This window comes from Myxocyprinus asiaticus, chromosome 25 (genome assembly GCF_019703515.2).
Source record: "Myxocyprinus asiaticus isolate MX2 ecotype Aquarium Trade chromosome 25, UBuf_Myxa_2, whole genome shotgun sequence".
Taxonomy (NCBI): Eukaryota; Metazoa; Chordata; class Actinopteri; order Cypriniformes; family Catostomidae; genus Myxocyprinus; species Myxocyprinus asiaticus.
In genome coordinates, this window is record NC_059368.1 from 41,620,331 (window position 1) to 41,645,568 (window position 25,238).

At 37.2% G+C, this 25,238-nt stretch overlaps 1 protein-coding gene across 2 annotated transcripts in view; it reads left to right on the forward strand.

The window, feature by feature from the left end:
• Nucleotides 1-25,238, forward strand: part of cebpz (CCAAT enhancer binding protein zeta) — a 139,116-nt gene that overhangs the window by 85,261 nt on the left and 28,617 nt on the right. For both annotated transcript variants that reach the window (XM_051654696.1, XM_051654695.1), the window contains exons 5-12: nucleotides 405-493; nucleotides 944-997; nucleotides 2,942-3,044; nucleotides 3,126-3,194; nucleotides 8,161-8,227; nucleotides 9,221-9,327; nucleotides 16,180-16,240; nucleotides 18,075-18,256. In XM_051654696.1, the coding sequence (XP_051510656.1) occupies nucleotides 405-493; nucleotides 944-997; nucleotides 2,942-3,044; nucleotides 3,126-3,194; nucleotides 8,161-8,227; nucleotides 9,221-9,327; nucleotides 16,180-16,240; nucleotides 18,075-18,256 (732 nt within the window). The remainder of the gene's footprint in view (nucleotides 1-404; nucleotides 494-943; nucleotides 998-2,941; nucleotides 3,045-3,125; nucleotides 3,195-8,160; nucleotides 8,228-9,220; nucleotides 9,328-16,179; nucleotides 16,241-18,074; nucleotides 18,257-25,238) is intronic.

Sequence of the window (25,238 nt, forward strand, 5' to 3'; positions counted from 1 at the left end):
TTTAAGATGTAACAGCGTTCATTTTTCTTAGTTGCGATTAACGTATTTACTTATGTGACAGTAGATTTTGACATTCAGCTCTAAGTTCTAAACATTGGTTGGAATTACCTGCATTTCTGTCTGAAAGTTATTTTTATCTTCTTTATAAAAAGCTCCTACTCTTACACAAGTCCTACTTTTTGCTAAGAAATTTAATTCACTTAAGCCAAAGTTTAAGACTGTTCTTAAGAGCATTTCGAGCCAGCAAAAAAAAAAAAAAATTCCTTACCATTGAAAAATTGTTAAAGATAAAATGTGTAATCTTTTTGAGGCCATTGACAAGTACAAAACTTAGTACCAATTGTGTAGATCAATCCAGAATTGTGATGTGGATTCTCCACCTCCACCCCCCCCCTCTTTTTTAGGTGGTCAAAGTAAGGAGGCGTATGACCCCATCCACAGAAACCCTTCATACTGTGGTGCTGATAACACAACCCTGTGGGAATTGCAGAAGGTACAGTGACTGATACTGCTTCAACAGCTTTCAGTTCTCATTGTCACAGTGATCTGATGCAGTTTTTATTTCTTTTTAATTTTCAATTTTCCTTAAGTTTAGTTTCCATTAGTTATTACTCTGTTAGTTTGGTTTTATTTTTTCAATGTTTTTTCAGTGTTCATTTAAATGTTTAACGCCTATAACAATTTCTCAGAGCCGTCTTGTGTTATCACTATATAGTGGCATTTTCATTTTAATAAAGTCGAGTGTAAAGGTTTCAGATTTTATGATATAATGTGTATCTAAAACTAAAATTAATTTGTGATTTATTTTTTATTTTAGTAAATTTTTTTGTCTTAATGTATTTTTTTCTAATTATGTTTTTATTATTTCAGTTTATAAAAATGTTTTTAGTTTTGATTTTAGTTTTTGTTAACAATAATAACATGTCATGTTCATCTCTTTCAGCTGTCTCTTCATTTTCATCCCTCCGTGGCTCTCTTTGCTAAGACTATATTGCAGGTAACCGCTTCATTTCCATGTTTAAAGTCAAATAAATATTTCAGGTTCAATACAAATTAAGCTCAATCAACAACATTTGTGGTATAATATTGATTGCTACTAAAATAATTTCGGCTTCTCCCTCCTTTTCCTTAATCTGTTTGAGACATTTGAATTGTAGATGCTTACTTATCAGTAAGCTCTTACTTGAGCCAGCACTAAAGAAAACATGTCCATATCTTCCCAAATTTTTCAGCTTCCTGCAGGGAAAGATGCATTTCTTGAAGAAACACTGTCATATTTCTTACGTTTAAGAAAAGAAATAACCTTCCTTCTTTTTATGGGTGCCCCAACCTCTTCACATTCCACTTGGAGAGAGACAATCCACTCATATTAACATTTGACATTTTGACATGTAAGGAAAAATAGATTGTTTGTCAAAAATAAAATTATGAAGACCACATTCCACATTGGTGCAACAATTAACCCCCGAACTTTCCCCAGAACAAAACAAACAGAAAAAAGAAAATTGTGCTCATTAACCCCACGCACGATAGCGCCAACCGGCGTCCATCCCTGTAAAAACAGTCTATGTACTCCTACGAGAGTCCCCGTGACAACTTTGCCGTCGGATTGCTCGAGTCCAGTGCTTCTATACAAAAATCTATAAAACAGACTCCAGCCAGAAAGCGAAATAAACACACACACAAAAAAAATATGTAGATTCATCCACTTAACTGTCTCGAATGTGTGTGCCTCCACAAAACAAGCTCCAGCTGCTAGCGTAACTTAATTCCAGGCCGTTCAGTTCTTCGGGCAGTCCAACTCACTCCAATGTCCTGCAAGAAATATTCCACAAAACCAACTCCAGCCAACAGGAGCCATAAGCAACCAAAACAAGCAGATTTATCCACAAGCTGTCCCAAAGAAATGATTCTGCACAAAACAAACTCCAGCCGCTAGGCATAACCAGCACAAAAAGAATCTAAAAAGGTGCCCAGCTTCCTCAAACAGTCAATTGTATGTTCAGTGAGACAGGTCCACTAGACGGTAACATGAAAATCACCAAATGGCTTACTCACTCCAATGTCTTTATGAAGGATAATGCTTGCTGGGGACATGTAAATACTTTGCCATCCTTAGTATCTATTCTCAGTTTGGCCGGAAACATAAGTGCAAAAGCGACCTTCCATTGATGTAAGAGATTCTTGCATTCCTTGAATCGATCACGTTTCTCTCTTGTCGAATTTGCAAAGTCTGGGAACAAGAAAATGGTTCTTCCAAGAAAGTTTTCCTTTACTCCTCACGTAACATGAGATCTTTATCGGATGATTTCAGAAATTTGGCCAGAATTAATTGAGCACTCAGATTTTATTTTTCCCCAGACTTTGTATTTGGGGTGATGGGGCGGTTATTAACATAGTGAACAAACATATAAAAAACTAGGTCCTTACCAGTGTGATGATCGGCAGGCAGGTAATTCTTTGGGGATGGAAGTCAGCTGGTGCGCCCTCATTTCATGAGTGGTGCACCGAGTTGGGCTGAGTGGCGGCTTTTGAAGAGATGTCACACAGACGACTGGGCAGTTTGGGTGCTTATGGTAAGAAGTGGGGCACTTATTTGGCCTTCCTAGAAGGTTGCAGGGAGAAGCAGTGGAGAGGGACAGTTCTGATTAAATATATGTAAATTAATTAATATGTGGAACCCTTTTTCTTTTTTGTTGGTTAATGTTATATGTTTATGTCATCGAGCATTTATTTCTTCTAAATTATGTTTTTTGATGTAAAAATCTTGATAACATTATAAGTGGACCTCGGAGAGCAGTACAAAATAAAAAAAGGCAGTTCATGACCCTATAAATTTTAGTATCGACTTTTGTTACAAATTCTAAATTGTACAAGTAGACATTGTTTTATCTTTTTTTATTATTATTATTATTTGTTTTATTTATTTTTTTTGTTTCAGGGAGAATTCATTCAGTATACAGGGGATCCGCTACAGGATTTCACACTAATCCGTTTCTTAGATCGCTTTGTATTCAGGAATCCGAAGCAAGCGAAGGGAAAACGTAAGTAAGCTCAAAATGACAATTTAGACCCTCAAACTGGTGACATTCTGCACTGTGCTAAATTTGTCCTGTGCATTGTAGAAAACACTGATGCTACACTGATGCAGCCCAAATACAGGAAGGCGACCAGCCATATTCAGTCATTACCCAGTGAGTCCTGCAATGTTTAAAAAATGTGTAAAAAAAAAAATAAAAATATGACAAAAGACACCAATGTTCAACAAATAGTTAATTTATTAAAGGACTAGTTCATCCAAAAATAATTTTGGGGGGAACTATTCCATTATAATTAAAAATATAAATTGGAATAAGCAATTCCTCTGGCAAGTAATATAACTGCAGACTGTTTACGGATGTTGCATTAATATAGAATTGAATTGATGTGCAGTCACGAATGTATGTTTATCGGCTGTTATAAACCGATAGATCCTACTCTGAGATTGGATGAGACGGGTTTAAAGCCATAAAATGACAAAGAACGCATACCTGTGACAGCACATTCTATATTAATGCACCAAGTTGCTACATTGCTTGGCAACCAAAAACAAACTACAGGCTAATGAACTACGTTACATGGTGGAAGAATTGTTTATTCCAATTATTATCAATAAATGTAGCTATTTATTGAACATTGGTGTCTTTTATCATAATGTTGTTTTCTCCGTGTTGTAAAAGCATGAACCACTCGAGGCTGTTATAGTTATTTTGCCATGGTTAAGGTGATTTTTCTCTTTCAAAGAACTAAGAACACCTCTTAAGTTAAAGATGTCAAAATCTTTCTCCCATTCCAGTTTAATTTGCAGTGACTAAGTATGTCAGGTATAAGTAAGCGATTTCTGGGTTGACCTCCCACAAAAGTATAAACACTGTCTCTGTGCCACTATCAGATTTTTTTTTTTTTACATTTTGAGTGACTCACCCAACACGTCGCTTTATCAACCAATGGTGTGAGTTTGGGCAGTGGCTACCTGTAATGAGCTGTTGAGCTTGTCTGATAAAAGGCAGAAATCCATATTACTGAGGAAAATAAATTATCCCTTCTTCCTTTCACCATCACTGATAATAGGGCCAAAATTCAAAGACTTGTCAAAAGACACAGAGACACAGAGAAGGACATAAAAATAGTGAACATTGGCATCGCATTTACAAGGTGGAGAATTTTGAGGGGATTGTTTGGATTCAGTGGAGATGCCAAACTTGCCTAGTTCCTTTACAACAGGTCACATTTCTACAGAAGTTAGCTCTTCCTGTTGGGTTCTAAAATTCATAAGATACTCGGAAGATGTGTGTGTGTATGTATGTATGTATGTATGTATGTATGTATATATATATATGTATATATATGTATATATGTATATATGTATGTATATATATATATATATATATATATGTATATATATATGTATATATGTGTGTATATATATATATATATATATATATACACACACATACAGGGTTTCTGCGGGTCTTAAAAAGGTCTTAACGGAGCAGCAAGTCTTAAATTCATAAGGTCGTGGCAATAAATGTTGCATCAGGGTTTGTTTTCTCATTGTTTTAAGTAGGGTGACCAGATGTCCTGGTTTACCCAGGTCTCCTGACATTTCTCTAAAAAAATTTAATTATGTCCAAGTTTCAGCTGGTGGGCTCACGGATTTATTTTTTCTTTTTAAATTAAATATCCTAATTTTCCTTCTCGCTATTGTCTCTGGTATCATTTGCAGTGAACAGAAGCAAATTTGTTGTGTCGTACATTGATTTGACGATACTTTCATTCTAGTCCTCAGCAAATCAGCGGAATTGTATCTGGTTACCATGGCAATGACGTCATGCGCTTGCCACTCACGCTCTTTGTCCTCCTGTCAGTCAGCACAAATGCCCAAATAAAAATGAGCTGAAAGAAGCAGATCCATTTTTCCGAGCAACACGTGAAAATGTAAGCAAGGTGTTTTTTGGTCAATGTGAATATTAATTTCCCCACGAGCATGGAGGTAATTCAGACATTGTCACATTCAGACAGCTACACTGCACTTTTTACATAGTACAAGCACTTAAATGTTGAGATGTGAGTATTGTATTTTAGGTTCCAATGTTGTGAATTTTGTGTTAAAATGTGTAGGGTACAACGGCGCTAAAGGCACATTTTTAGGAAAATTAGCTTTTTTTTTTTCTGGTCACAAAGTGTCTCAAGATTTAAGAAATGCATTTATTTTTATTGAATATTGATGGAGCAACATAATGTGTTAAAAGAAATAACAACAGAAGGTTATTTTGAATACAATTAATAATAATAAAAAAAAAGGTGGCAAGGGAGCCTTTTACCCCACACCTGGGTTAAAAGGGTCCCTCACTTGGGGTAAAAGGCCACCAGGGGGGTTATATTGATATAGTGTAAATAACGGGGCAATAGTTATAGTGCACAATTTGTCAACTTATGCAAATACCTTTGAGACAGCAAGATGCTTTTTTTAAGTAACAAATTAAGATTATGCTTATTCAGATTAACCACTTCAGAAAAGGGTGCTTCATTTCTTGTTCATTTCAATTACATTGAGCATTCTATAAACAAATGAATCTCCATTGTCATTGGATTGGTCAATGTTAACCCACTTTGAACATTTTTCATAAAAAATCTATTTGCCCCACTTAAGAAAAACATGTTTATGGGGTTTGTTTACCCCAAATACTATCCTTTCACTTACTGGACAGTTGTTTTTTTTTTTTTTTTTCCCCAATTTGGAATGGCCAATTCCCAATGTGCTTTTTTTTTTTTTTTAAGTCCTTGTGGTCACGTAGTGATTCGCCTCAGTCTGGGTGGCAGAGGATGAATCCCAGTTGCCTCCGCGTCTCAGATCGTCAACCCACGCATCTTATCACGTGGCTTGTTGAACGCGTTGCCACGGAGACATAGCGCGCGTGTGGAGGCTTCACGCCATCCACCACGGCATCCATGCTCAACTCACCACGCGCCCCACCGAGAACGAACCACATTATAGCGATCACCCCATGTGACTCTACCCTCCCTAGCAACCGGGCCAATTTGGTTGCTTAGGAGACCTGAATGGAGTCACTCGGCACGCCCTGGGATTTGAAGTAATGAACTCCAGGGGTGGTAGCCAGCGTCTTTACCACTGAGCTACCCAGGCCCCCCCATTGGACAGTCTCTCTCTCTCTCTCTCTCTCTCTCTCTCTACACACACACACACACACACACACACACACACACACACACACACACACACACACACACACACACACACACACACACACACACACACACACACACACACACACACACACTCTGAACAAAATTGAAAATGACTTATTTTGTTTCAAAATAAATGTGATAATTTTCAGGATATTCATTAGCTACATAAATGTACAACATTTAAAAAAATATTAAATATTAGATCAGATTACCTCAAAATCAACCTTTAGACATTATGATCTCATGGAAGAGGTACATTTATTTTCATAGTGTCAAACAGGTGTTTAAGAAACTTCTGTGGTAGTTTTTGATGCTTTTTTAGAGTTTGGGGAAAAATTAAATCAAAGGAGCCTTTTACTCCGTAGAGCTCTTAGCCCCGTTGTACCTTACCTGACATGACAAATCATTTCATAATTACACGCAATATGGCATCATATGGACAGAATAGGCTACATGGAATTTGTATACATAAAAAAAAAAGCTAAAATGTGGTTAAATCGTGAAAAACAAAATATAAAATAAAATATATAAATTTTCACAAACTATATATACAGTTAAGTGCAGAAGCTAGCATACCCCTTTTTATCACACCTCTTTCAGAATTTATACAAATATTAGAGATTATATATTTTATGTAGTACTGCCCGAATATACACAAATCATCCTGTTTGGAAGTTTGCATCACCTTTGTTCTTCTTGTGTTGCCTTCTTGAGCATCAATGAATGTTTGCACCTTTTGTAATAGTTGTGTATGAGTCCATCAATTGTCAAAAGCTGGATGTCAATATCGTATATAGCCATGGTTGGGAAGAACTCAAATGATGCTGGGAAACCAAATAATGTTCAGTAGGTGGGGGAGTTTTCTTAAGTGGGTAGCTTCACTGCTCAGGACAAAGCAGGGATTCATGAACAATTATTACACAAGCAGTCATTGATCATTGAGAAAGCAACACACCATATTAAAAACCAATGGAATTTAAACTTTTGAATTAAATTTGAATAAAAAAATTTTTTTTAAAGAATAATTTGTGTAAATTCAGATACTATTTTTTACTACTTGTAGAATATACAGTATGTGAGTATATGTTATGTCAAATCTTCTTCAGGGCAGTACTAAATACAAACAAAATACTGTTTTTATGATCCCTCTTATAAAAAAAAAAGAAAAAGCAATTATGCATTTTTTACATTTAGAGATGTATTAAGTTTATTACATAAATTCTATATATATTATGTGTGTGTGCGTGTGTGTGTGAATATATATATATATATATATATATATATATATATATATATATATATATATATTAGTTGTTCGCCCAGTAGTCCTTGAGTGTGCTGGCCTCGGTAGATTTCCGCTTACCGCTTGCGTGTTTATTCAGTTCACTGCCGAAGCGACCGGTTGACAGATGCTTCTGCTAGGTCATTTTATGCGGCCAGCTATAATTTCTTTGCAGTTTGACAGCCGAAACTCTGAAAATGCAGTGTAATTTATAACTAATAACTGGATTACCTGCACATACAGCTGCTGTTCGATGTTATCAATCCAGATTCCTCTGCCACACTGTCAGGCAAAAGGGGCATGGTGAGATTAAGAAGTGTAGGCATGCAAAAGTTGTTTGTAAACGCTCTGTTTTTCTATTTGTTTTGAAGCTGCTGTGCTGAGTCGTAATTGCATACATCACCTTTAACTGTGGCAAATTCATGTGATGCACAGCCTTGCATACCCTTGTGGTAATGAACTTGTGGTTTATTGCTTTAATTTAAAAATCTTTAAATATGGTTCGTTCAATCAGATTTTACAACCATTCATTTTATTATAAAATATTTATAATATTTGTAATAAAATATAAAGTAATTTTACTTATGAGACAAAGCAACAGGTAATGATGGAAAATTTTATTGTCATAGTGAACTGTGAGCAATATCTGGCCAGAGAGGAGAGTCAGATACCTGTGGATGAGCTGTTCTTCTACAGGTCAGTAAATGCTTCTAGACAATTACACAGCACTTTTTTTCTTTGTGTTACATAAATCTGCTGTGGGATATGTATTATAGATTTGGTATAGATCTGTAGTAGGGCTTTGCAATTAATCGAAATCGTGATATGGGCTTGTATGATTATTAAACGGCAAAAGGCTGTGAAGTGAAATTGTAGTAGTATTGTCACAATAGTAATATATGTCTGTAATAATTTCTTAACTATTATTACTAATTAACTTATTGCTAGATGACTACTATTAATTCTTGATTATTTTTATTAATAAATTATTACTGTGATTTGTAACAAGATTAACAGATTTTTTTTCTTTGTTTCACCGTTTAATTTATATGCTTTTTTTTTTTATTATATTGTTTTTCTTTTTTTTTTTTTTTTTTTTGAAAGTGAAAGTGTGAACAACCTTAAAGAGCACTATAGATCTAACTTTAGTATATTTAGTATAGATTTATTTTGCAAGCAGCAAAGCAGGCCAAAGCCCTTTAGCCCTAAGGCATGACAAAGACATTGACATTAAGTCACGACTTTCTATAAAGCTGTTTACTTTCAGCTTTATGGCATTTAAGACATAACAGTAAGATTTTCTGTCTAACTGCTTTTAAACAATGTGCATTGTGAAAAGCTCTGTAGAAGATTTAATTGAATTGAAAGACTCACTAAGCACAATGCAAAGAGCTCCAGAACAGCAGGAGCACAAGTGTAAGACTTGCCTAGGTGAGGTTTAAACTTCCAGTCGTTTGAACTGTAGTCCAGAGTTTTAACCACTGCGCCACACAACTGACAAGTCTGCATGATGCCAAAGAGTGTCATGTCTCCTGTTAAACTAGTGTCAAAACATTTTTTAAGGGAGTTTGTTGTCTAATAGTTCACACGGACAAAATTGTCCATAGTAGAAGAAACACCTTACTGTAACTGACTGTCATCATTCCAGAGACTGTGAAAATAATCTTCATATTGTTTTATATTTGTCAGGTACTTTAAGAAGCGAGAAGCAGAAAAACGGTTGAAGAGGCCGAGCAGAGATGCAGACGACGAGAGTGTGGAGGACGTGAATGATGATGAGTTTGAAAAGCTGCTCGGTACAGCTGATGTCTTTACCATACATCTTTAGCATTTTACATGAATCCCAGTATTTTAAATACAAAATTAGTATCTATATTCCACTACAGTTACAAATTAAATAGTTTGTATTCAGATGTTATATTCAAAAAGTATTTTGATTACTCAAGAGATTTCTTTGCATTTTATTGTCCATTGTGTATTTTTTCTGATTAACACTTTTTATTGATTCACACATATGAAACCCTCCCAATCCCCAACCCCACCCTGACCATCAACAAATATCCCTGTGGTCCAACTTGAGAATACACACACAAAAATATATATATAAAAATAAAATAATCACACACACCTCTCTCCACTTCCCCTCCCTGAGAACCTTCCAAAAATGCCAAATAGCTGCCCCATTTTTTATTAAATAAATTCAAGTTTCCCTGCCTTCTATATGACATGTCTTCTAATGCCGCCACGCTGCTCATCTCTATACACCACTCCTGAAATGAGGGTGCTCTAGCCGACTTCCATCCCCTAAGGATGACCTGCCTGCCAATCATAACACTTTATGCATTTATCCCCTATATTAATGACCGCCCCATCGCCTAAAATACAGAGTCTGGGGCAAAATAAGTTTCTGAACCCTCAACCAAAAATATTGGATCTGAACACACCACCAAAAAACATGGGTTGTGTCCCCATCTTCTGATTGGCATCGCCAGCAGGTGGGTGTGTCTTTAAGACCAAGCCTATACAATCTAGAGGGGGTCCAATAGAATCGATGTAAAGTTTAAATTGCATAAGGCGCACCCTTGCATCTCTAGATGTAGACTTGACGTTTTTTTAGAATCCTAGCCCACACTCCCTCCTCCAATACCAATTTTAAATCTTTCTCCCATAATCTCTTAAAAGAAGTTGAAGCTCCATCCCCCAGACTCTGAATTAGCAGGGAGTAATACACTGATGCCTCATGACCTTTTCCAAAAGCAGTAATCACCACTCCCAGAGTATCTGCCGCTTTAGGGGGGTGTGTGCTTCTCCCAGAAATATTACAAAGCAGGTGGCGCAGCTGTAAATACCTAAAGAATTGAGACCTGTGGATCCCAAAATGTTGAACCATATTTTCAAAGGATCTGAACACTCCACTCTCATATAGGTCACAGAGTGTATTAACCTCCCTCACAATCCACTCTGTCTAGCAGAAAGGGGACTTATTAATACATAATTTTGGGTTCAGCCATATGCTCGAAGCAACATTTAAATACATTTCCGAATTAAACACTCTGGACACTTTTGTCCACATCCGCGTGCAAATGCGAGATAACGGGACGTAACTTAACTTCTCCGGTTAGTGTGATAGGCTTTGCAATGGCGAAATGGGCAAGAACTTCCTGTTCAATACAAAACCAGGGAGGAGCTCTCTCAGGTGGAAGTGACCAATGAGCCAAATGTCTGAGACCGAATGCATAATAATAAAACAAAATCTTGGGTAGGCCTAGCCCACCTTTGTCAATCAGCCAATGCAATTTAATGAAATGTAATCTGGGACGTTTACCATTCCAAATGAAGGACTTTGCTATGCTATCAAATTGCTTGAAATAAGAGAGGGGGACATCTACATGGAGAGATTGTAGCAGGTAGTTACATTTTGGAATATAATTCATTTTAATAACATTAACCTTCTCAATCATAGATAAATGTAATGAAGCCCACCTGCCCACATCGCTCAAACCTTTTTATTAAAGGGTCAAAATTAACTCAAACTAAATCACACAAATTTGCTGGGAATAAAATACCCAAATACTTAATGCCCTGTTTAGGCCACTGGAAGGCGCCCTGCTGAAAAGCCATTACTGGGCAGTACGCTGTCAGAGCCAAAGCTTCGGATTTAGACCAATTAACTCTGTATCCTGAGAACTTAGAAAAGGACTTAATAATACTGTGGAGGCAAGGCATAGATCTAGTAGGGTCGGAGATTAATAATAAAATATTAAATGCGTAAAGCAAAAGCTTGTGCACCACACCTCCCACCACCACCCCTAGAAAATCCTCCTCCTCTCTTTGCGGCTGCTAATGGTTCCAGGGCAAGACAGAACAATAATGGGGAAAGAGGGTAACCCTGCCAGGTGCCCCTATCCAGAGTAAAATAACCGGAGTCTGATCATTCGCCACTGACCACATTATACTGATGAAACTCCTAATGTTATCAGAAGAGCTATGGCCCCGAATAAACCCCACCTTATCTATTTGTATAAGAGATGTCATAACTTAATCAGCCAAAATTTTTGACAATATTTTAACATCTAGCTGGATCAGGGAAATTGGACAGTAACTCTTACACTGTCTTTTTTAAGAATCAGACTGATCCGGGCTTGTGTCATGGTTGGCGGAAGCTTTCCATTCTTTAATGATTCCGTATAAACTTTTAGCAAAAGTTGAGCCAGTTCTGTAGCATAAGATCTAAAAAATTCAGCGGCAAAGCCATCTAGCCCTTGGGACTTGCCTGCCTTAATTACCTCACCGAGCTCCTTCAAGGTTATCTCAGAATCAAGAATGTTTTTTTTTGCTCAGTCGTCAGTTTAGAAAGTTCTAATGGTTCCACAAAATTTCTAATATCTTCATCAGTAGACGAAGACTTGGAACTATAGAGATCAAGTTAGAATTCTTTAAAAGCATTATTAATATCAATGGCCGAGGTAAATATTTCACCACAAGCAGATTTCACTGAGGGAAAGGTAGAAAAAGACTCTCTCGGTTTTATATATCTAGCCAGAAGTTTCCCTGCGTTGTCCCCCGACTCAAAGTATGACTGTCTTGCCCTGAATTGCCAAAACTCCACCTTCTGTGACAAAATAGTATTATATCTGTATTTCAGTCGGGTCAATTCCCTGATGCCATTAGACGACATTCGGCACTTCAGCTCTGCCTCTCCATTTTTAATATTCCCTTCCAATTCCATGAGTTCTTGTGCTTTGGATTGTTTGGTGAATGAGGCATACTGTATGATCTGGCCCCTAAGAAACGCCTTAAGTGCCTCCCAAGCCACGCCTACAGAGGATACTGAGGACCAGTTGGTCTCCAAATAGACATTGATTTGACATTGACAATAAAAGTGATTTGATTTGATTTCAGCCTTTAGCATTTGTTGGATTTCGGGATTTTGCAAAAGGGATACATTAAAGCGCCAACTATATGATTTCTTTTTCTCCGTATGTGGGAACACCTCTAAACGCACCAGGGCGTGATCTGAGACTAAAATGTTTCCAATTGAGCAATCAACAACAGAGGAAATGAGGGACTTGGATATAAAAAAAAAATAAAAAATCTATTCTAGAGTAAATCTTATGGACTGATGAAACAAATTTATAGTCTCTACCATATGGGTTCAAAAGTCTCCAAATATCTGTAAGACCAAGATTTTTTACACATCCTGTGAAGCATCAGTGTCGCTCTAGGGGGCTTGCACATTTTTGCTTCACTATGAACAAGGACTGAGTCCATCAATAGATTCAAATCTCCTCCCAATATTGTATCATGAGGGGTGCCAGCAGCTTGCAACATCCCTTCAAGATCTATAAAAAAGCCCTGATCATCAAAGTTAGGTGCATAAATATTAGCCAAAATAAGACTTTTTCTCTGAATTTCAGCTAAAACAATAATGACTCTTCCTAATTTATATTTACTCTGAGACATTTGAATTGTAGATGTTTACTTATCAGCATAATGAGTCCCCTACTCTTACTTGAGCCAGCACTATAAAAAAACATGCCCACCCCATATCTTCCCAAATTTTCCAGCTTCCTGCGGAGATAGGTGCATTTCTTGTAGAAACGCTATATCATATTTCTTATGCTTAAGAAGAGAAATAACCTTCCTTCTTTTTATTGGAGCCCCAACCCATTCACATTCCATGTGGAGAGAGACAATCCACTCATTAAATTTTGATAAATAAGAAAAAATTGTTTGTGTATCAAAAACAAGATTATAAAGACCACATTCCAACATTAGTGCAACCCACAAAACCCGAACATCCCCCAGAACAAAACAGACAGAAAAAAGAAAAACGTGTGCATTAACCCCGCGCACAACAGCGGCAACTGGCGTCCATCCCTCCAAACTCAAACAGTCCATGCACGCCTACGAGAACCTCCGCGACAACTTTGCCTTCGGATTACTGCGGTGTTTCTATACACATTTTGTGAGACAGAATTACACAGCAAAAGATAATCTATAATGCAAACTCCAGCCAATAGGCAGAATAAACAAAGAGCATGTAGATTCATCCATCAAACTGTCCTGAAGGTTTGACACTCCACAAAATAAACTCCAACTGCTAGGCGGAACCAGCACAAAAAAATAAAATAAAATGAGGCGTGCAGATTTCTCAAACAGTCAAGCAAATGTTCAGTGAGCCGGTCCACTCGGCTGCAACATGAGTGCAAGCAAATGACTTGCTCACTCCAATGACTTTGCAATAAATACTCCACAAAACAAGCTCCAGCCAATAGGTGGAATAAGCACAAAGAGCGAGTAGATTCATCCATAAAACTGTCCTGAAGGTGTGTTGCTCTACAAAATAAACTCCAGCCAATAGGTCGGACCAAGCACAAAGAGCGTGTAGATTCATCCATAATACTGTCCTGAAGGTGTGTTACTCTACAAAATAAACTCCAGCTACTAGGCGGAGCCAGCACAAAAAGAGCGCGCGGATTCTTCAAACAGTCAAGCGAATGTTTTTGAACAAAATCTGGCCAAAACAAAGGTGTTTTTGAGTTCTTTTTGGTTGTTCATAACTGCTCGTCAGCGCAAACTTTCAGGAAAACTTCATGCAGGCTGCTAAACACTTTACTACCATTGGTTCACATTATCAGTAGGTGTGACCATCGAGCTCCACTTTGAGTCCGACAACTATTTACGGTTTAATTGTTATTAGCGCGCAGGTGCAAAATTGCCTTGTATGATAATTTCCAAGAAAATGTCATGCAAATTATTTATTTTTTTAAAATTTAATTTGGTCTACAAAAGGAATAAAATCTTCTCCTACTCTTAAGTGCCAACCACGCTGTTTTTTTTATTTGCTGCTAAAAGCTAAACTGCAATATGAAACTTTTTTTTTTATTATTCACAAAGAAATATAAAAATATCAGAAATAGTTTGGTTAAGTCATATAATTTCTCACTTTGGCTATTTTTTTCTAATTTATTAGAACTATTTCCCCCCAATTTTACGTAGCACAGAAGCGTTTTTGTTGTTGACGTGAAGTCAAATGTGTCCATCGTTTTTCTACAGCTTGAGATGCACGTAAGCCTGGTGTCATTCTCAGAAAACAGTGAACAGAAACCCCGCTGTGCATTAAATACCCGCATTTGGTGGGTTGGCAGGTGTTCAAATCCTGCATGTGATGTGACACTAAATGTTTTGCGTTAATGCCATTTTTCTAGACAAAAAGTGTTTCCAAACTAGTTTGTTCACAACATTTGAAGTATCGAATTTGTGCTAAAGCTACGTGAAAAAAGATTGTCTACACTTGTGAAATTGTACCCATAATTTTAATATTAATATAAACATTTTTCCACTAAAAATCCTTGTATGGAAGACTAGTTATTGATAACACATTCTGATGTCATATTAGTTGATTTTTTTACATGTAGTCTTGCACATTCTCATATTTAAATGCTCCTCCAAACGCCTCCCCCAGTGTTGTTGCTGGTGTCTGAATGTTTGCGTACAGTATGCTGTTGCTCAGCTGTTTCAAACGTATTTTTAGCTCTGAACGAATAACGAAGAAATTTGCCGTGAGAGCAGACAGAGTGTGCTTTCACACAGTTATGAATGAAAAGTTGGGTTTGATGTCATTGAGGAGCTTTTCCTTTGGGAGCTTAATAGACCGAATCCACATACGATCGGAAAAAGATGTTGGGTACACTCTGTGAAAAAGCAGAAATAGTTAACCTTGTCTAAATTTTCATAACATTTAGCTTTATGCTAAGCTAAAATGCTGTTTCTTGTCCTTTTACATGCACCTGTTACCAAGCACAATTTTAGGTTTTCTATCAAGAAAATCCTTGTTGAACCCCCCCTCACCCCCAAAATTAGTTAGACTTCTGATATTAGGGCAAATACACAGTATACTGCAAAATTAGTTCTTGATTAGATTTTATGTTGTTTTTTTTTTTTGTTTTTGTTTTTATTATCTAAAAATACTTAAAACAAGAAATTTACTTTATCTTCTTTTAGAAGCAACACTGCATAAGATATACATTTTTCTTTTTTCAGAGAATGTATATACATGTGTATTTTGTCTTACTGTACTGCACTTACTGTACAGGATTTTCAGTTATTAACTTGTGTATATTATCAAAACAAGTGGAAAAAAATCTGCCAAGGCAGCCATAATCCAAAGTTATTTAAGTAACTACGTTACTGACCTTGAGTAATCTAATAGTTACAAATTAAATTTTACAGTATGTACTCTGGAATCTGTAGTGTAATACATTTCAAAAGTAACCCTCTCAACCCTGATTGCAACCCTGTAATCCATTCTGCTGTTTACTTTATATATTTAATTTGATAAATTGTTTCTATGTAATGTTGATGTCTATTTCTAGAAAATTGCAAAATATCACAAATTTGAGTTTTAAACTATATTTACACATTTTGGTGACAGGGTTGCTTTCACTTTACATTTAACCTCATATAAAATAAACAGAAAATAAAATGGCATAGGTAATATTTTATTTGACTTAAAGGTTAAGCACCTCCTTTGACCATTTTTAATAGTTTCAGGCACTATTTTCCACCCTATTTGTGGAAAGTGCCCTTTATATCCTCTGTTTCTTTTTGTTGTCAGGATCCTGACCATTGCTTTGTCTCCTCAGATGCTTATGAAGGAGACAGCTTCTTCACCGAGTTCAAGGACGATGACTTGGACTTTGCAGGGTATGTTCATTACCACTTACACTAAATTTACATCACTTACGTAGTAATGACACTGCTGAACATCAGTGGCCATGTTTAAACCTGGCATTGAAGACCCCATGAAAGAAATGTGAGTTTTGTGGCTTTTAGTTAATGTATTTTAGCTTTTGAGGTCATCCATATGCTAGTTACTCCTAAAAGTTGACAAAATAAACTTTAACAGATAAACACTTTTAAAATGTCTGTCTCTTCTGGAAAAATGGACCACAAATATTGATTGCAATGATAGAAGTTTTTGTGATAAACACTTTTTTTTATTGATTCACACATCAAACAAAGAAAAGCAAAACATGTATACACAGAATCAACATTTAACCCCCACTACCACCCCTCCCAATCCCCCAACCCTCATCAAACACCCCTGTGGTCACACATGAGCACATACAAAAAAAAAAAAACAACAACAAAAAGAAAAAAATATAATAATCACACACATTAATAACTACACTGCCCCACCCCAAGAGCCCTCCAACAACGGCAAATATTTGCCCCATTTCCCAACAAACAAATCCAAATTCCCCAGTCTTCTAGATGACCCTTCTTCAAAAGCCACCGCTCCAGCTGATTTCCATCCCCTTAAAACAACTTGTCTGGCGGTCATAACACTGGCCTGACCCAATGTTTTATGTGTTAATTCCCTAAATTTATGACCGCCCCATTGCCTAAAATACAGAGTCTGTGGTTCAATTAAATTTGAGTGCCCAATACGTCACACATAAAACTCTGAACACTCAACTAAAATTCTTGGATCTTAACACACCACCAAAAAAGCATGGGTTGTGTCTCCATCTTATTGGCATCGCCAGCAGGTGGGTGTGTCTTTAAGACCAAGCCTATACAATCTAGAGGTGGTCCAGTAGAATCTATGTAAAATGTTGAATGCATAAGGGTGCGCCCCTTGCATCTCCTAGATACAGACTTGACATTTTTTAGAATCCTAGCCCACACTCCCTCCTCCAATACCAAGTTTAAATCTTTCTCCCATAATCTCTTAAAAGAAGTTAAAGCTCTGTCCCCCAGACTCTGAATTAGCAGGGAGCAATACACTGATGCCTCATAACCTTTTCCAAAAGCAGTAATCACGAGGTCAAAGGTGTTACTACATTAATATGTATGGTTACTGTAATAAAATTGTGGTTACTTTTTGTAAGGGGGGGTTAGGTTTAGGCCACATCCACAATAATACTTTTTCATTTGAAAACACATCTTCTCTACATTTTGGCCTTCCAGCCACACTAAGATGCGTTTTTGTCCAGCAAAAACTGAGCTTTTTCGAAAACACTCTCCCAAGGGGATACATATGAAAATGCCGTCTTCGGGTTGAAGTGTGCACAGGGAATATTTGAAAACGATGACTTATTTGTTGTCATGTGACACAGTCATGTGATCCAAGATGGCGGTACATGTTGTAGGGGTGTTGTTTTGCCAGCTGTCCACTTTGACAGCATCGTTAAAGATAATTCTTATTACGTGAAATAAACACATCTGCTTTAACAAAAAAAATATCTGATATTTTTAGCTCTAAAAAAATGAAAATTTTTAAACTACAGAAAAGCAGGTTTACTTCAGATGGAGGTCGACATGCACATGATCCAGTTTGGATTAAAAATCGGACTCTGATTTGGATTTTTTTTCTTTTTTTTAACTTCTTTTTCTCTTTTTTTTTTTTTTTTTTTGAGAGTCTCGAATCGTAGTCTCGATTGAGCCTTTACACTTGGTCTTTTCATGATCAAATAGCTGTCTGATCAGTAACAATGCATGAAGTGACCAAGTATAAATACCCCCTTTGTTACAGCAATGTGAAGCCTAAGTCCAAGAAAGTTGGAGGCGGAGACTCTGATTCTGATGTGGATTCGAATGATGATCTGGATGATGAAGAAGTGTCTCTGGGCAGTGTGGATGAGGAATACTTTGGAAATGAACTTGAGGAGGAGGGTGGAGAGTTCATGGAACCAGATGAGGAAGACAGTAAAGAAGGTGTGTCAAAACGTTGTAGTCTCCTTAAGACAGCATCACACTAGCAGACTCCAAACAACTCTATTTATGAGTTTTGCTGAGATCTCGCTCTCTTCAGTCGGAGCTATGACACACTTACAAATACAAAATTGTGGAGTGGTGACAATAACAACATGCAATAGTAATAACATGAGTACCGCATGAGCATAAACAATTGCAATAGAGTGATTTAGGGTGTTTTCATACCTGTAGCTTACTTGATTTGTTTTGAAACAGGCTTAAATAGTTACAATGTTGTATTTTCTTCATGGTTCGGTGGTAAAGCTTTCACAAGGGTATATTTTAAAATGGACCAGAACTGTAAAATTTCCGTTATGGTTATTTTCAACTGTCATTAATTGCTTTTGCGTTATTTCTGCATAGAAATGTACCTGCTCTCGCGGTCATAAAGCTCTACAACAGCATAACATCATCCTATTTTCATTTTGTACATCAGGGATAATGTTAAATGATATTTAGCCTTTGGAACACATCTTTGGTTTTGTGTTGATGAAGGGGTACTTGAGCCGTACTGATTTTGCTTTGGGGGTACTTATGGCAAAAAAGGTTGGGAAGCACTGACCTACATTATTGCATTTGTGGTGGCTCGCAACCGGTTTGGTTTACCACACTTTAGCGCATCTCTTTGGGTGGGTAAAGCCAATGTCTGTATTAATGTTAAAGAGATTTGGGTAACACTTTATAATAACTACACTGTATAAAATATTTGTAGAGCATTAGTTTACAGTCAATTGATCATTTATAAACTATTGTTTCTACATTAATAAGCTACATACAAAGAGTTTGTTTATATTCAATGTAGCAAATTATTTATTATTGTTTAATAAGTTAATTTATAGGCAGTTTGATAATGTTTTTTTTTTTTATTTATTTATTTATTTATTTTTTTTTTAACATGAACAAGGCATGAATTCAGAATCAGAATGAGCTTTATTGGCAAGTATGCTTACACATACAAGGAATTTGTCTTGGTGACAGGAGCTTCCAGTACACAACAATACAAAAACAGCAACAAGACTTTTAAAAAATAATTAAAGTTGAATTAAAAAATAGATAAATATTGAAAATAAAGTATATATAGAATACACAATAGACAATATATATACATATATATATATATATACACACACACACACACACACACACATACACACATACATACATATATATATATATACACACATACATACACACATACATATATATGAATATATACACACACATACACACACATACACACATACATACATACATATATATATATATATATATATATATATACACACACATACATACACACATACATATATATGAATATATATGAATATATATACATACACACACACACACACACATACATAGTGCAAATCTAAATACAAATCGGTTATATACAGTGCAAGGGAATGTAATGGCAGAAGAGGTAGGATGTGTTGGATAATATAAAAAGACTAAGCTGTGTATTGCACATTAATTATTGCTCAAAGGGGCAGTTTTAACTGTTCATGAGATGGATAGCCTGGGGGAAAAAACTGTTCCTGTGCCTGACGGTTCTGGTGCTCAGAGCTCTGAAGCGTCGGCCAGAGGGCAACAGTTCAAAAATGTAGTGGGCTTGGTGAGTGGGGTCCAGAGTGATTTTTCCAGCCTTTTTCCTCAATCTGGAAGTGTATGGTTCTTGAAGGGAGGGCAGGGGACAACTAATAATCCTCTCAGCAGTCCGAACTGTCCTTTGTAGTCTTCTGATATCCGATTTCGTAGCTGAACCAAACCAGACAGTTATAGAAGTGCAGAGGACAGACTCAATGACTGCTGAGTAGAACTGTATCAGCAGCGCCTATGGCAGGTTGAACTTCCTCAACTGGCGAAGGAAGTATAACCTCTGCTGGGCCTTTTTCGCAGTGGAGTCAGTGTGGGTCTCCCACTTCTGGTCCTGTGAGATAGTAGTGCCCAGGAACCTGAATGACTCCACTGCTGCCACAGTGCTGTTTAGAGTGGTGAGGGGGCACAGAGTTGGGGGGTTCCTCCTAAAGTCCACAGTCATCTCCACCGTTTTGAGCGTGTTCAGCTCAAGGTTGTTTTGACTGCACCAGACAGCCAGCTGTTTAACCTCCCTTCTGTATGCAGACTCATCGTCATCTCGGATGAGGCCGATGACAGTTGTGTCGTTTGCAAACTTCAGGAACTTGGCAGAGGGGTCCTTGGTGATGCAGTTGTTGGTGTAGAGGGAGAAGAGTAGTGGGGAGAGCACACATCCCTGGGGGGCACCAGTGCTGATTGTACAGGTGCTGGAAGTGAATTTCCCCTGTCTCACAAGCTGCTGCCTGTCTGTCAGAAAGCTGGTAATCCACTGACAGATAGACGTGGGAATAGAGAGTTGGTGTAATTTAGTCCGGAGAATAGCTGGGATGATGGTGTTGAAAGCCGAACTGAAGTCCACAAAAAGGATCCTTGCATATGTCCCTGGTCTGTCCAGATGTTGCAGGACATGATGCAATCCCTTGTTGACTGCATTATCCACAGACCTGTTTGCTCGATAAGCAAATTGAAGGGGATCTAGAAAAGGTCCAGTGATGTTCTTCAGGTGGGCCAACACCAGTCTCTCAAATGACTTCATGACCACAGACGTCAGGGCAACAGGTCTGTAGTCATTAAGTCCTGTGATTTTTGGTTTCTTTGGGATGGGTATGATAGTGGAACGTTTGAAGCAGCATGGGACTTCACTCTGCTCCAGTTATCTAATGAAGATCTATGTGAAGATGGGGGCCAGCTGGTTAGCACAGGATCTAAGACATGCGGGTGAAATGCCATCTGGGCCCTGTGATTTCCTTATCCTTTGTTTTCGAAAGACAATGCACACACCATCTTCACATCTTAAGTGCAGGTTGAGTAGCAGGAGGGGGGAGAAGGGGGGTTGCAGGAGGTGTTGGTGTTTGTGTGAAGTGAAGGTCAGAGTGGGTGTGGGGTGTGAGATTCAAATCTACAGTAGAACACATTCAGGTCGTCAGCCAGTTTTTGGTCCACCACAGGGTTGGGGGTAGGAGTCCTGTAATTCGTAAGTTGTTTCATGCTACTCCACACCGATGCAGGGTCGTTAGCTGAAAACTTGTTTTTCAGCTTCTCAGAGTATCTTTTAGCCACTCTGATTCCCTTATTCAGTGTGTTCCTGGCCTGATTATACAAGACTTTATCCCCAACTCTGTAAGCATCCTCTTTGACCTGACGAACCTGCCTGAGTTCTGCTGTAAACCATGGTTCGTCATTGTTAAATGTTAAATAAGTCCTAGTAGGAATGCACATATCCTTACAGAAACTGATATATGATGTTACAGTATCTGTGAGCTCGTCCAGATTGGTGTCTGCAGCTTCAAAAACACTCCAATCAGTGCAGTCATAGCAGGCTTGTAGTTCCAGCTCTGCTTCGTTGGTCCATCTCTTTACAGTTCTTACTACAGGCTTAGCAGATTTTAATTTCTGTCTGTAGGTTGGAAGAAGGTAAACCAGACAGTGATCAGATAATCCCAAAGCTGCTCTAGGAACAGAGCGATATGCATCCTTTATTGTTGTGTAGTAGTGATCCAGTATATTTCTGTCTCTAGTTGGGCATGTGCTGTTTGTATTTGGGCAGTTCACGTGTGAGGTTTGCTTTGTTAAAATCCCTAAATAAATAAAGAAATTACATATGTAATTGGATATACATTTAAACGTAATTAATGTATTTGGTACTGTTTTAGTAACACTTGCTATTAAAGCAATTATCACTTAATATGTAGGTCGTAATAAACGTTGACTAATTGCTTAAGCATTTTCGTGACCTAATCTAAAGTGAGAACTGTATATGCCTAATTAAACATTTATTAATGATCCATTACTCTGAAAACTTGGCCTTGGAATAACAGTCTCCACAGCATCTCAATCACAAAGGCTCAATACAGACACTAAAGTTTAAATAAAATACAAAATAAAAGACACAACACAAAAGTACAGGAATAATAGAGAGGGAGGAAAATCCACAATTTATTAAAAGAGATCCTCTAATTGCTCAAATAACACTTTAGTATGTCCCGTCCTTTTAAGCTTTATGAGCAGACCTGTTTTCATTATTGGCAATAAAAATGACTGTTTAATTAAATTTCACCAGTGGACCTACTATAAATATTTGATTAAATTTAATCAGTTTCCAGAAGGAAAGTCCAAAAATCCCGCTACAGTCTATGTTCACGCACTCTGGAAACCACCAGCACTTCACTATGGTCACATGACAGTGATGAAATGGCAAAAATGAAAAAGAAGGGGAAAAAAGTCAGAAATAGGAAAGAGCATGTAACGTTATATTATTGACTTAAAATTATATTTTGCCAATTCAGTGCCTGTTAAACTTCATTAGTGAAAATGTCCTTTCTAAGCTGCAGAAGTGTACAAGCGAAGTTGTCACGCTGTACATGTTACTTTCCTCAGCACTGGGCCGAATGGAGCAATTTGTAGTAGTTTGTGGTAACTGAATAGGGCATTTTATGTAATAATTTTCCAGAGATTGCAGGGGCGGATTTGTATCTCAGGTACCAATCCTTGTAGTAAAAAGATACAAGCACAGTGTTTAATGTACAAATGTCTGCAGTATGGCAAAAACGTCCTAAGATTTTAATACTGGTCAACAAAGAATTCAGCTTTCAGGATTCAGTCCGGGAGGCGCCCCCTTCAGGAATACACATTTGTCTCACATAGAAAACTATTTTTTAGTTAAATCACCACTTTGACACATTTCAGTGAGCAAAATTAGATATTCAATACATCTTTTATTACTTCAGATAAAATGCAAATGTTTAAGTTTATAAGGCATAAAAAATAGGATTTTTTTTTTTTTTTTTTTTTCCTAATTCTGCTTTGTTTTCCCAAATTCTGTTTTCCATTTTATTTTTTCTGAATTCCATGTTTAACCCTCTGGGGTCGACGGACGCGCCAGCGCGTCCTGCTGGATTTTTTCTGCATAACCTCAGAAACAACTTAAAATACTCCGTCATCTTTGGGCATACAGATAAATGTAAGACATCATTAGAAACCATAAAGGTTCTACTTTTATTTGTGTACACTCACAATAACAACAAAACCTTGTGCTTTTGTAAAATAAAGAAAATAAACAGGGTGCGCTTTCAGCCGTCTCTGTCTCCGTGAGCATCTTTCTGAAACACGTCACGAAAATGAACTGAAACTCCGCGAATACTTAACACACAAACATGAAACGTATGTCTAGAGAAAGCTTAAAATATCTACTTTTAAATAAAACAAAAAGCTCTGCTGAGCTGCAAAAAGATGCTCTGATGTTTACCTTTCAATCTGCTACATTACTGACTGCACTGACAAAATATAGCTGGCTAACATAACAAACAGAGGTAATAAACATGAGAGACATGGTTGTCAGGTACAGGGTTAACATTATATTAGTTATATAAAATGATGGGGTAATTTTTTATTAACTTTCCAGTATGTATTTCACAAACTAGTTAGCAATTTAAGGAGAAGAGATCGCTCAAGTCTACACAGTTTAACTCCGCCCACCGTCAGTTCAGAGTCAGCTCTGTAAACAATGGTGTCGGAACGCGCTCTGCTGGACAAACTATGCTATGACACCTGAATTCTAAAGCATTGTTTTCTGCATTATATGTTCTGAAAAAAAGATATTTGGTCGGGCACTATTCTTTACCACTGGTTTGCATCAACTAAAATTCATCTGTTAGGTATGATTAACAAGTAGTTTACTAAAGATTAAAAAAACATTATCAAACTGCCTATATATGAACTTATTAAACAATAATAAATAATTTGCTAAAGTGAATAAAAACAAATAACATACTATTTATATGTAGCTTATTAATGTATTAATAATGTAGGAACAATAATTTATAAATTATCAATTAACTATAAACTAATGCTTTACAAATACTTTATGCCGTGTGCTAAAGTGTTACCGAGATTTGCACTGCTTATAACATATAGGCTACATGACAAATGGCTGCATTCTATTCAGAAGTGATCTTCCCTATGCCCTATTTCCCTCAAATACTTTACCTTCCACTGTGGCTGAATGATTTAACAAAACATTTAGAACTTTTTTTTTCCCCCGTTTGTAACGATCCTACAGCTTGCCATCATTATTGTTTTCCCTTCGAAGTCCCTGTGAAGGCATTGTTTATGCAGTTTGAAATGCAGTGCATGTCATCTGTTGCAAAACCTGACGTAACAACACGTCGCACACAACGAATGATAAAGCACGTGAAATATGCATGTTTGGAGATGCATTAACAAAAATCTGATTTTAATTGGATTTCAAACCAGCTACAAATGTGGTTTGGATCAGGCTTGTAAAATTTTGGGGTTTTGTCCTGTTCAGACTACAAAAACCTAAATGGATTTGAGTCAGGCCAAAAAATCTGATTTTGTTTTTTGTCTGTGTAAACATAGATAAAAGCTGTGTCCCAAACGACACACTATATACACAATGCACTCAGCCATGTAGTGTATGAAATTTCAAAGTGTAGTATTGTCCCAAATGTAACACTTAACGTTTTTGTACTGCACGGAAGCGTTTGCTGTATAACAGCTGACGGAAGTGACGTTTCAAGTGCAGGTGATGTGTTGCCGTTAGCTTTAGCGTGATAGCCGAACTCAGTTCAACACTTGTATCATAAACAACGTACATATTCACACAGCTTGGGGTGATGGCAAAGCATTCAACTCTCATTTGTAAGGTGCTATATCCTCTGAAGTATTGCTTGCTGCTACATTCTTCATTATTTACAACTGTTCTGTCAGACCAGCAGTGCAGCCAGGTAACTCTGCCCCTTCCGCTATGTACGGCAAGCCGCCTGCGCAGAGTGCATGAAGTGTCCAACATTCCACACTCCGTTTTGATGGTTGAAAAAGTGCATCATACGGGTACTTATAGTACACT